This window comes from Theropithecus gelada, chromosome 4 (assembly GCF_003255815.1).
Source record: "Theropithecus gelada isolate Dixy chromosome 4, Tgel_1.0, whole genome shotgun sequence".
NCBI lineage: Eukaryota > Metazoa > Chordata > Mammalia > Primates > Cercopithecidae > Theropithecus > Theropithecus gelada.
In genome coordinates this window covers 124,482,719-124,494,352 of record NC_037671.1, presented here as the reverse complement: position 1 = coordinate 124,494,352, position 11,634 = coordinate 124,482,719, and the positions used below count along the sequence as shown (strand labels likewise).

The following is an 11,634-nucleotide window of genomic DNA, read 5'->3' as shown; positions in this document are numbered from 1 at the left end:
TCAGGAATAGGAGTCTCTGGGGTTGAAACCTGGGGGCTCTGCTGCCTGCCCTTTGCCTCGGAGGGTGTGGAAGACCCTCCGATAGGAGCTCCTGAAGGTGGGGCTGGAGAAGCAGTACACCACGGGGTTGAGCACACTGTGCAGGTAGGTGAGGCTGCCCGTGACTTCCGAGGTATGAGCCACTGCGCACAGGGCCCTGAAGCTCCCCAGATTCTGGACAATGTGCATCAGGACTCTGGTCAGGAAGCAGGGCAGAAAGCATAGAGTAAACAGCACCACCACCACGGTGACCAGTGCCTGGGCCCGCCGAAGCTTGGGCTGTTTCTCAGGCTCCCGGAGTCTTTTCTGGAGAGCTCTGATGATGCCTGCATTGCAGAACACGATGAGGCCAAAGGGGAGGACAAACTGAAGGCAGGAGAGTGCTTCCTGCCAGATGACACTGAAGGAGCCGTCTGCCCTGGGGTAGAAACTGTGGCACCTGGTGGAGTTCTGGGCAGCCTCAGAGATGAGCAAGCCAGGGCAGGTGAGGGCGACCATCAGGAGCCAGACGAGGCCCGAGACCCCCAGCGCCGCCCGAGGAGACAGCAGGTTGACCTTAAGCTGACGGTGAACCACACGGAGGTACCGGTCCAAGGCCACGGCGGCCAGGAAGGCCACCCCCACGCTGCGGCTGAGGTCCAGCAGGAAGCGCAGGGCCCAGCAGCCCATGTGGCCCAGATGCCAAGCCTGGAGGCTCAGGTAGAAGACAGCCAGGAACGGCAGGCACGAGGCCAACAGCAGGTCAGCCAGGGCCAGGTTGAGCAGATAGACAGCATACGGCTTCCACACCCTGACCCGGAACAGGAAGGTCCACAGCGCCACCGCGTTGCCCAGCAGACCCAGCCAGCACTCCAGCCCCAGCAGGACACCCACAGCTGTGGCCACCACAGTGTTGGGGGCTGAGCAGTTTGGGAATGGCATCACCTGGCTGTGCTGGGCTGCAGGCATAGCTGGAGCAGATGCAGGAGGAACTCTGTCCTCTTTCTTACAAAATGAAAGAAAAGGCCTTTTCCTGCCACAGAGTAGACAAGATCTACATTTCCCCATCAAGAACAGTTCCTCAGCCAAACAGGGTTCACAGCAAACCAAAATTCATTTGGGGAAAGAGGACGAGCAGGGGAGGGAAAAGCCCCTTGCAGTTGTGTTCTGTTTTCTTCCGCCATAAGAAAGGGGAAATCATGTTTCGCTTCACATCACCAGGCTGTAAAGCTGAGGAGTAATGTCCTACGACGTCTGGGGAACCAGGGCTTTGCATCCAGTTATGAAAGAAGGAAAGGTTTAACTATGCAAAGACCCCTATGTCTGTATACGATTAAAATAACAATGGAATCAAAAAGATTGTTCTCTACTTTGAGTATATTTCACGGGGAAATTTTCGTCCTCCTTTTCATACGTAAAGGACGCTTGCTGGAATCCTTCTGCATGGGACTTGATTTTACACACTGGTCAGATGTGGTCTCCCCATTCACTTGAAAGGGGAATTGAGACAACCTGCTCGTTCCATAGTCGATGGTTTCATTTGTACTTGTATTTTGTTAAATACAAATTTATCTTATTTTCTCTGCTGGAGTCTTTCCTGCCTAGTATACCACTTGGATTGGGATCTGGACTAGCAGGGCCTGGAGTGGGCTGTGGAAGCATGGAAAAATCAATGGCTTGTAAAGATGCATAGAATCCACTAGAAAGTTAGGTTCGTCAGCCAGGGACATACTCCACATATCCATGTGTCGCTAGTGACAAACGACGCCTGGCACACAGCATTATCAACAGGTATTTCTTGGATGAATAAATGTGTGCAGTCATCGTTACCCTCTGGTGACCCTAATACATCTCAGTCCTTATCCATCGATAACACTATTATGCTTGGTTCTCACCCAATGTTGAACCTAATTTACCTTGGTCCTTACCCACTATTAACCCTAATTCATCTTGGTCTTCACTCAACGTTGACCCTACTTCATCTTGATCTTTTCCCACTTTTGATCTTACTGCATCTTGGTCCTTACCCACTGATGATCCTAATTTATCTCAGTCCTAACCATTCTTGATCCTACTTCATCTTGATCCTTACCAACTGGTGACCCTACTTCATCGTGAGTCTTACCCACATTAACCCTAATTTATGTTGGTTCTCTCCCACTGTTGACTCTAATTTATCTTCGTTCCATTCAGCCTGGTTTGAATTTTGGAGTTAAGTAAATTTTAGTTATAATATTTGTTTCAAATGCTCATCATCACTGGCCATCAGAGAAATGCAAATCAAAACCACAATGAGATACCATCTCACACCAGTTAGAATGGCGATCATTAAAAAGTCAGGAAACAACAGGTGCTGGAGAGGATGTGGAGAAATAGGAACACTTTTACACTGTTGGTGGGATTGTAAACTAGTTCAACCATTATGGAAAACAGTATGGCGATTCCTCAAGGATCTAGAACTAGATGTACCATACGACCCAGCCATCCCATTACTGGGTATATACCCAAAGGATTATGAATCGTGCTGCTATAAAGACACATGCACACGTATGTTTATTGCGGCACTATTCACAATAGCAAAGACTTGGAATCAACCCAAATGTCCATCAGTGACAGACTGGATCAAGAAAATGTGGCACATATACACCATGGAATACTATGCAGCCATAAAAAAGGATGAGTTTGTGTCCTTTGTAGGGACATGGATGCAGCTGGAAACCATCATTCTTAGCAAACTGTCACAAGAACAGAAAACCAAACACTGCATGTTCTCACTCATAGGTGGGAACTGAACAATGAGATCACTTGGACTCGGGAAGGGGAACATCACACACCGGGGGCCTATCATGGGGAGGGGGGAGGGGGGAGGGATTGCATTGGGAGTTATACCTGATGTAAATGACGAGTTGATGGGTGCTGACGAGTTGATGGGTGCAGCACAGCAACATGGCACAAGTATACATATGTAACAAACCTGCACGTTATGCACATGTACCCTAGAACTTAAAAGTATAATAATAATAAAAAATAAAAATAAAAATAAAAAAAAGAAAGATAAAAAAAAAGAAAAAAAAATATTTGTTTCTCCACTTATTAGCAGTGTGGTTTTGGGAAAGCAAGTTAACTTCTCTGTACTCCAAGCTCTTCACCTGAGAGGTAAAGATGGTAACACCTCCTTGTAGAGTTATTTTGAGTAGTCAAGGTACTGTTACGGGTAAAGCACTTAGAGCCATGTCTGGGCATTATGACAACTTGATGCTTTTACTAGAATATGTATTAATGCCTCTCTGATGCATAGACTTAAAGAAACTATTCTTATTATCTCCTAATACGATAAAACACTTTTGTGTGAAATATCAGTTCTATGGTGTTTTGATGCCTTCAATTATAAGATCCAAGTTTAAGACTTTAATAATTATTATTACTAAAGTATACTGCATGTTTATTGCATGTCAATCATTGTTAGTGCTGGCCTAAGTTATTTCAATGAACCAAACAATAGTGAGATGAAGTAGATACAATGTGAAGCTCTATTTTATGAATAAAGAAATGGAGGCACGGTAAGATTAGGTAATTTGCTCAAGGTCACAGGCAGGTAAGTGGTGGGACTAGGACCCTCCCAGCCCAAATTTCAACCAGAACTGGGTTCATAGCTTCCCTATGGCTAATGGGTCACGCTTTGCTCCTTTTCAAGTCCCACAGGGCTGTGAATTTGTATGATATTGAGGTAATTTGACTTGCATTCTTCTTGCTTTCATTATTCTGGTATTTTTAAAAATGAGACTACCAGGCCACATATCATCCCCTTTCTGTGTCATACAAGTCTGCATGCCTTTTCATTTTCTAAGGAGGTGAATTTGGAGAGTCCTCCAAGCATCTGGAATTGTGGAAATGTCCCAACTAGTCTCTACACAGTGACACCTTCTATGAACAAGGATCTCTGGTTGCATGCTCATTACGACTTGGTTTTTGGGGAGCAAGAGGATGGAGCACAGCACTGACCTGTGGGTGGTGTAGTTAGTCTCATTTGGATGAATGTTGTCAGGCACAAAATGATCCTCAGAAAAGCTGGCAGCAAATTCAACTCTTTAGTGCTTAAAGTTTCATAAATGCAGGAAAGAAATGGATTGAAATAGATCTCTTGCAACACATTAAAAACTTTAACAGACATTAAAAACTACTCCTTAATTTCAGATTTCAGTTTATATCAGTAACTTCCTAAATTATAAATATTTTAGCTCAACTGGCATGTGAACATTAATAATTACATATTTTCCTCTTTAAAAACTTCTGCACCTTTTTAAAGTATTTTGATTCATCTTCTTCACTTCTGAAAGACACTAAATTGTTTTTCAGACTATCTCTTTTAAAGTTATAATATTTGAGCATCTCCCTTACGGATTTTGATTTATTAAACCTTATCACCCCTAGAGACTATTTTCAGTCATTACTACTATTTCTTCAATACTCTACTTGTTTAGGAAACTTCTTTGTGCTCATTTCAATTTTTATGGTGTATATTTTATTTACGCGTGTGCCTAACTTTAAATGAAAACTAAATTATTGCTTAAACCCACACATACATTTAAGAGTTTTTTGTTTGTTTGTTTGTTTAGAGACAGGGTCTTGTTCTGTTGCCCAGACTGGAGTGCAGTGGCACTATCATAGCTCACTGTAATCTCCAACTCCTAGGCTCAAGGGATCCTCCTGCCTCAGCCTCCTGAGTAGTTAAGAGTACAGGTGTGTGCCACCAGACTCAGATACAGAAATTTAACTCTCTGCATTTTTCCTTTCTATTTTTTCTGTTATATCTTCTAATAATCAGAGAGATGGTTATTCATAAAGACTGAATGAATACTCAGACTTAGATTCTCCTGCTACTTATTGCGAAGTTAGCCCGCTGTGAGGTCTAGGGAGACAATACAGTTCCCACAAGACCACCTTCTGCCTGACATTAACTTAAAGTTTGGGGATCCCCAAGACCACTCTCAGGTTAGATAATTCTCTAGAAGGACTCACAGAACTCACAGGAAGCTGTTACATTCTTAGCCATATCTTTTTTTTACAGTGAAAAGACACAGGTTAAAATCAGCCAAGGGAAGAGGTGCATGGAACAGAACCCAGGATAATTGTAAGCATGGGGCTCCCATTGTTCTTTTGCTGTGAGTCAGAACAGTGTTACTTTCTCAGTATCGATGGATGACAGTGCCCAGACCACTGCCACGCTGCGAAGCTCACCTGGGTCTCCTCATCCAGAGTCTTTACTGGAGTCCCTCACCCAGGCATAGCTGGCCACCTGTGAGGCTGTCTTTAGTCTCCAGCTGCTCTGGGGGCTGAGCCAAGGCTGCAGGACCAAAGCCCCCACCCTAAACCACATTATTACTGTCTGTCTAGCTGAGGGTCCCCAGGCAAACAAAGACATCTCCATTGGGTATGACATCCTAAAGCCTGGGAGATGACCTCCTGGCTACTGAGGGCCGGGATCAGACCTCTTTAACTTTGCCTTTTGGGAAAAGTTAAGCTCTTTTCTTATTTACTCAACAAATTTAGAACACATTGCATGTTACTCATTTCATATTGAGGATACAAATGCTTATAGTGTTACCAGAAAAGGGTCCAGATCCAGACCCCAAGAAAAGGTTCTTGGACCTAGTGCAGGAAAGTATTCAGGATGAATTCATAGAGTAAAGTGAGAGCAAGTTTATTAAGAAAGTAAAGAATGGCTACTCCATAGGCAGAGCAGCCCCAAGGCCTGCTAGTTGGCTATTTTTATGGTTATTTCTTGATTATATGCTAAAAAAGGGGAGGATTATTCATGATTATTCCTCCCCTTTTTAGACCAGATGGGGTAACTTCCTGATACTGCCATGGCATTTGTAAACTGTCATGGCACTGGTGGCAGTGTCTTTTTAGCATGCTAATGCATTATAATGAGCGTATAATGAATAGTGAGGATGAGCAGAGCTCACTTTTGTTACCATCTTGGTTTTGCTAAGTTTTGGCCAGCTTCTTTACCACATTCGTTTATCAGCAAGGTCTTTGCAGCCTGTATCTTCTGCTGACCTCCTATCCCATCCTGTGACTAAGAATGCCTAACCATCTCGGAATGCCGTCCAGTAGGTCTCAGCCTTATTTTCCACAGCCCCTATTCAAGATGGAATTACTCTGGATCAAACGCCTCTGACAATAGTACACTCTGACTTTAAGGGGCTTATGGGAAAGACGAATGTGGGAACAGACTTGTAGAGAACAATATGATACAATTAGCTAGAAGGTGCACCTGCAGTGGGGGTGGATGTTATGGAGAGAGGTGTCATGGAGAGAGAAGAATGAAGAGATGTCAGCTAGGGGGCCGAGGGAAAGGGGAAGCTCTGGACAGGGAATGTCCAGTTGGGCATAAGGAAGGAGACCACCTCTCATATCATCTTGTGCCCAATTTCTGCCTCCAAAGAAAGAAGTAAAAACTAAAAGGCAGAAATGAAATCCACAGGCAGACAGCCTGGTGCCACACCCTGGGCCTGGTAGTTAAAGATTGACCCCTGACCTAATCGGTTATGTTATCTATAGATTACAGACATCGTATAGAAATGCACTGTGAAAATCCCTATCCTGTTTTGTTCCGATCTAATTACTGGTGCATGCAGCCCCCTGTCACATACCCCCTGCTTGCTTAATCAATCATGACCCTCTCACACACACCCTCTTCGAGTTGTGAGCCCTTAAAAGGGACAGGAATTGCCCACTCAGGGAGCTTGGCTCTTGAGACAGGAGTCTTGCCGATGCCCCTGGAAGAATAAACCCCTTCCTTCTTTAACTCGGTGTCTGAGGAGTTTTGTCTGTGGCTCACCCTGCTACACTTAGGCAGTATTTGAAGGACTCCTATGGGTATAGGGAACATACTGGGGAAAGGAAAGACACAGTGTTTTTCTTAGAATTTGAAGAAATTTCTGTAATCGTTTTTTGGAAGAAGAAGTAAAGTATGGAACACCATAATTTAAAATGAGATACTAAATTGTACTCTTTGGTTATAAAAATTAAAACACTCTCATCATGATGCAGAAATAGGAAGATCCATGGAAGAGAAGAAAAAAGCAAATAAAGTTGAGAATGTGGAATATGATAAAGGTGCCTCCACGTGCATTGTACTTGTTTTAAAGAATGTATTCTGCACATTGTTTTCTGTTCCACAATACAGAATTACAGATGCTCTTCCAGGTGGCAGACCTGAGTCAGTCAGGAACTGTCAACCTGGAGATGAGGTGCCTCACTGGGTGGCCTGTGCATCATGTGTGATGAGGGAAGTGCCCCTGCTGTCACTCAGCCATGAATTCCTACACATGGTGGGTTCCAGCAGTCAGCCAGAGGCCATCATCAAAATTGTTTTGCTTTGTATTAAATTAAACTCTAGAAACAGTACCAGGTCAGGAAAGGCAGTCATCAAGGCCATCGACCTCTAAGACTTTACATTTGCTGTGAGTAGACCTTAGTGTGCCAGAAGAAGTTACACATTGAAACCCAGCTTCCACCAGCAAAGAAAGGAGGAAGCCAAGTCAGGACCAGAGCCCCCTCTCTCCTGCAGATGGAGGACACATTCAGGAACTCAGAACCTGTAAGAGAGGTGAGCAGGGGGTTAGCAATGATATGGTTTGGATTTGTGTTCCCTCCCAAATCTCATGTCGAATTGTAATCCTCAATGTTGGAGGAGGGGCCTAGTGGGAGGTGATTGGATCATGGGGGCAGATTTCCCCTTTGGTGCTGTTCTCATGATAGTGAGTGAGTTCTTAGGAGATGTAATAGTTTGAAAGTGTGTGTCCCCTCCCCTTTCTCATGATAGTGAGTTCTCAGGAGATCCAATTGTTTGAAAGTGTGTAGCCTCTCCCCCTCCTTGTGATAGTCAGTGAGTTCTCACGAGATCTAATTGATTGAAAGTGTGTGGCCCCTCCCCTTTCTCTCTCTTCCTCCTGCTCTGGCCATGTAAGATGTGCCTGCTTCCCCTTCACGTGCCACCATAACTGTAAGTTTCCTGAGGCCTCCCTGCTGCCATGATTCCTGTGCAATCTGTGGAACCGTGAGACAATTAAACCTCTTTTCTTTATAAATTACCCAGTTTCAGGTAGTTATTTATAGCAATGAGAGAATGGACTAACACAGCAATGATGCCTGACATTGCAAATAGCTCATAGCTTCCCTTTCCCAGAGAGTGTGCTCCCACAGGAACATAATTCATCACATGGCACAATTCCTGTGCACTCGATCTCATGGGCTGAGGATTCTGCCACAGCAATTCTTTCTCATGTTTAAATTCACCATTCTGTAACTTGATTTTAAAATTTACAATTGATTTCTTATTATCAAGGTAATGTATTCTGTTATAGAAAATATAGGAAAGTGTAAAGTGACATAGAAATAATAAACATCATTTGTAATCCTGCTACCTAGAGATAGCTTCTTGCCAAGATTTTAGTAAATTTCCTCCTAGTATTTTATATAAAGAAGCAAACTGGGTGCTACCGCACACATAATTTGCATTGTGACTTTTTCCCCTCCATTTAATCTGTAATCTTATATAACTTATCATATTAATGTTATTTGAAATATTTAGAACATGAAAAATTTAGTACCATAAGCACAGTATAATGCATATCCATTCAGCCACATCTTTGTTTATTTAATTAGCTTTGCTTTATGAAAGATTTCAATAACTGGAATTGTGTGTGAAAGGCTCTAGAAGAATTTTTTGCATGTGTTTGATTTTATTTTTTTCTGTTTGCTTTTAAATAATTAAGTGTAAAGTCAACCAAGAATATTTTACATTCCTTTTGTATTCTTTCTACACTTGCTAGGCCAGGAATTGAGGAAAGAAAATAGTACTTTGGAAGAATTTGCTGAGGAACAACATAAGATGGATTCTCTGAAAATAGAAAATTGCGTCCAGCTACTCAGGGCACAGGTGCAGCTCCTTGGTGTAGACGGGCTATGGGGTGACTTTGTCCACCCATGGGGAATATGTTTGTATCCTGTACAAAGTGTAGTCCTGTCACCTTGTCAGTGGCCTGAAGAGTTGTGGCATGAAGAGGGATGTTTTAAATTCTAATTGAAACTGACTTTCTGTGAGCCTGGATTCCGAGAAGTGCTGCCTGATTTCCATCCAGCTCGAGGCCCTTGGATCCTGAATTTTAGGGACAGGCCCTCATTTTTGTTTCTCTGGCTCATGGCTGGCATTTCTTCCCCAAGCTGTGACACTCGATGAGTCAGGCCCTTGCATGGTTAAGTGGTGGGTTCCCACAGGGGTCAGGAGGAGCCCCAGGGCTTGGAGGTCAAGACAATTTTTAAAGACAATCAGATTTTATCAATCAAATATTCATTTTCACATATCTACAGTCATACAAAAACTGAAATGACACTCGCACGTAAGTCCCCACAGTTTGGGAGGCTTAGGGAGAAGGAGACTCTGACTTGATACTCAGATGGCAGAGAGTGACGTCTGGGGGAGGAGGGTCTGCCCCTAATATGGCCAACTCCCACAATAGAGAGCTTCACTGTGACAGAGGAAAGGAGAGGAGAAGAGGAGCTGGTGTTCACAGAGGACCTCGTGCGGGGCCAGCAGGGCCTCTCAACCTGAGATCTTCCATGGGGTGGGGGAGTCAAGGGAGCATTTTATATTGTGCCCTAAAATACAACATCTTGGCTACAGTAAACTAGACATTCTCCAGTGCATTTGAAGAACGTTATGATCTGATTTATGAAATTGTTCTTATTGAGGAGATTACAAGGCACAATTACTATATATTATTTTCAGTGTTTTTTCTTCAGTGGTCATCCTTAACCACAAATGATCTATTAAATCATAGAATCACAGCTTTTTGGAACTAAATGAGGTCTCAGAAATTAACTGAAATCTCTCACTTTATAGATGAAGAAAACAAACCCTGTGGAGATTTATTGCTTTGACTTTGACCAAGTTCCCTTGACTCATGTCTTTTTTCTCCTTGCATCTTCCTAGAATCCTCGGCTGCATCCAATGCTGTGGCCAATACTCTCCTGCAACGCCTGGTGCCCTCAGGGCCCGCGTGGCCCTGATTCTTCTAATCTGCTGTTTTGTTGGCCAGCCCTCTCTCCTCCTCCAAGTCTATGGTTCCCTGTGGGCAGATCCTTGCCCTGTCCCTCTCTCCTTGTAACTCCAATAACCCAATCTAACTTCTTCCCCTCAATTATCAAACTTTATCCTGCTTGTAGCTTAGCTTTGAGCCCACAGTTTCAGATGCTTCCTTCATTAGGGCACCTGGTCAGCCATGCTGCGGACCCAGTGCAACCAAGAGGAGACTCTCCCCTCTGCGGGACTTTCCTCTGTGCAGCCACTCAGCCTCCTCCTTCTTCTCTGGCTGGAAACGTGAGACTCATCCTGGCCCAGGTGCTCCTTCATCATCAAAGCCTCATCGATCTCCGGAACCTCCATTTCTGTCCATGTAGTGTTAGTAGTGGTGGCTCTTTCTTCATATTTCTGTTGCTTACCATCAGCCATGCTTTCTTAAAGTGTCATTCTTGGCACCTGGTCAGAGTAACTTGGGGCACTTATTACAAATTCATATTCTCAGCCCAGAACTAATGAATCAGAATTTATGTGGGTAAGGCCTAGGAATGTACATTTAAAAAGAATTTCTGCTGTAACAAAGTACTGAAACTTAGTGGTTTAAAACAACAATCACATATTCTCTTATAGTTCTGTATGTCAGAATCCTGGCTGAGTCTTGTGGAGCTACAGATCAGGCCTTGGCAGGTTCGTTCATTCCAGAGGCTGGAAGTGGGCTCTGCTTTCTTGCCTTTTCTGAGGCTGAGGGCTCCTCGGCTCCTGGTCCCTTCCTCTCTTCAGGCAGAAGTGGAGCCTTCTCAAACCTCTCTGCACCCATCTTTCTTTCTTTCTCTCTCTCTCTTTCTTTCTTTCTTTCTCTCTCTCTTTCTCTCTCTCTCTTTCTTTCTTTCTTTCTTTTTCTTTCTTTCTTTTCTTTCTTCTTTCCTTCTTTCTTTCTCTTTTTTCTTTTTCTCTCTCTCTTTCCTTTCTTTCTTTCTTGTCTTTCTTTCTTCTTTCTCTTTTTCTTTTTTGTTTCTTTCTTTTTCTCTCTCTCTCTTTCCTTTCTTTTTTTCTTTTTTCTTCCTTCCTTCCTCTTTCTTTCTTTCTTTCTTTCTTCTTTTTCTCTTTCTTCTTTCCCCTTTCCTTCCTTTCTTTCTTTTTCTTTCTTTCTTCTGTTTGTTCCTTCCTTCCTTCCTTCCTTCCTTTCTTCCTTCCTTCCTTCCTTCCTTCCTTCCTTCCTTCCTTCCTTCCTTCCTTCCTTCCTTTCTCCCTTCCTTCCATTCTTTCTTTCTTCTTCCTTTCCTTTTTTTCTTTTCTCTCTGTCTTTCTTTCCTTATTTATTTATTGAGACAAGGTCTCACTCGTCTGCCCAGGCTGGAATGCAGCAGCACTATCTTGGCTCACTGCAGCCTCTGCCTCCCAGGCTCAAGTGATCCTCCCACTCCAGCCTCCCAAGTAGCTGGGACTACAGGTGTGCACCACCACACCTGGCTAATTTTTGTATTTTTCATAGAGATGCGGTTTCATCATGTTGGCCAGACTGGTCT

The 11,634-nt window shown here is 43.6% G+C and overlaps 1 protein-coding gene across 1 annotated transcript; it reads right to left on the bottom strand.

Annotated features, from left to right (window-relative positions):
• Positions 1 to 960, bottom strand: GPR31 (G protein-coupled receptor 31). The gene has a single exon (XM_025384501.1). The coding sequence runs from the start codon at positions 958 to 960 to the stop codon at positions 1 to 3; it is 960 nt and encodes a 319-aa protein (XP_025240286.1).
• Positions 961 to 11,634: the final 10,674 nt, after the last annotated feature.

What these genes read in the sequence shown, in the direction of transcription:
- GPR31 (XM_025384501.1), bottom strand. Translation starts at nt 960, where the DNA reads ATGCCATTCCCAAACTGCTCAGCCCCCAACACTGTGGTGGCCACAGCT.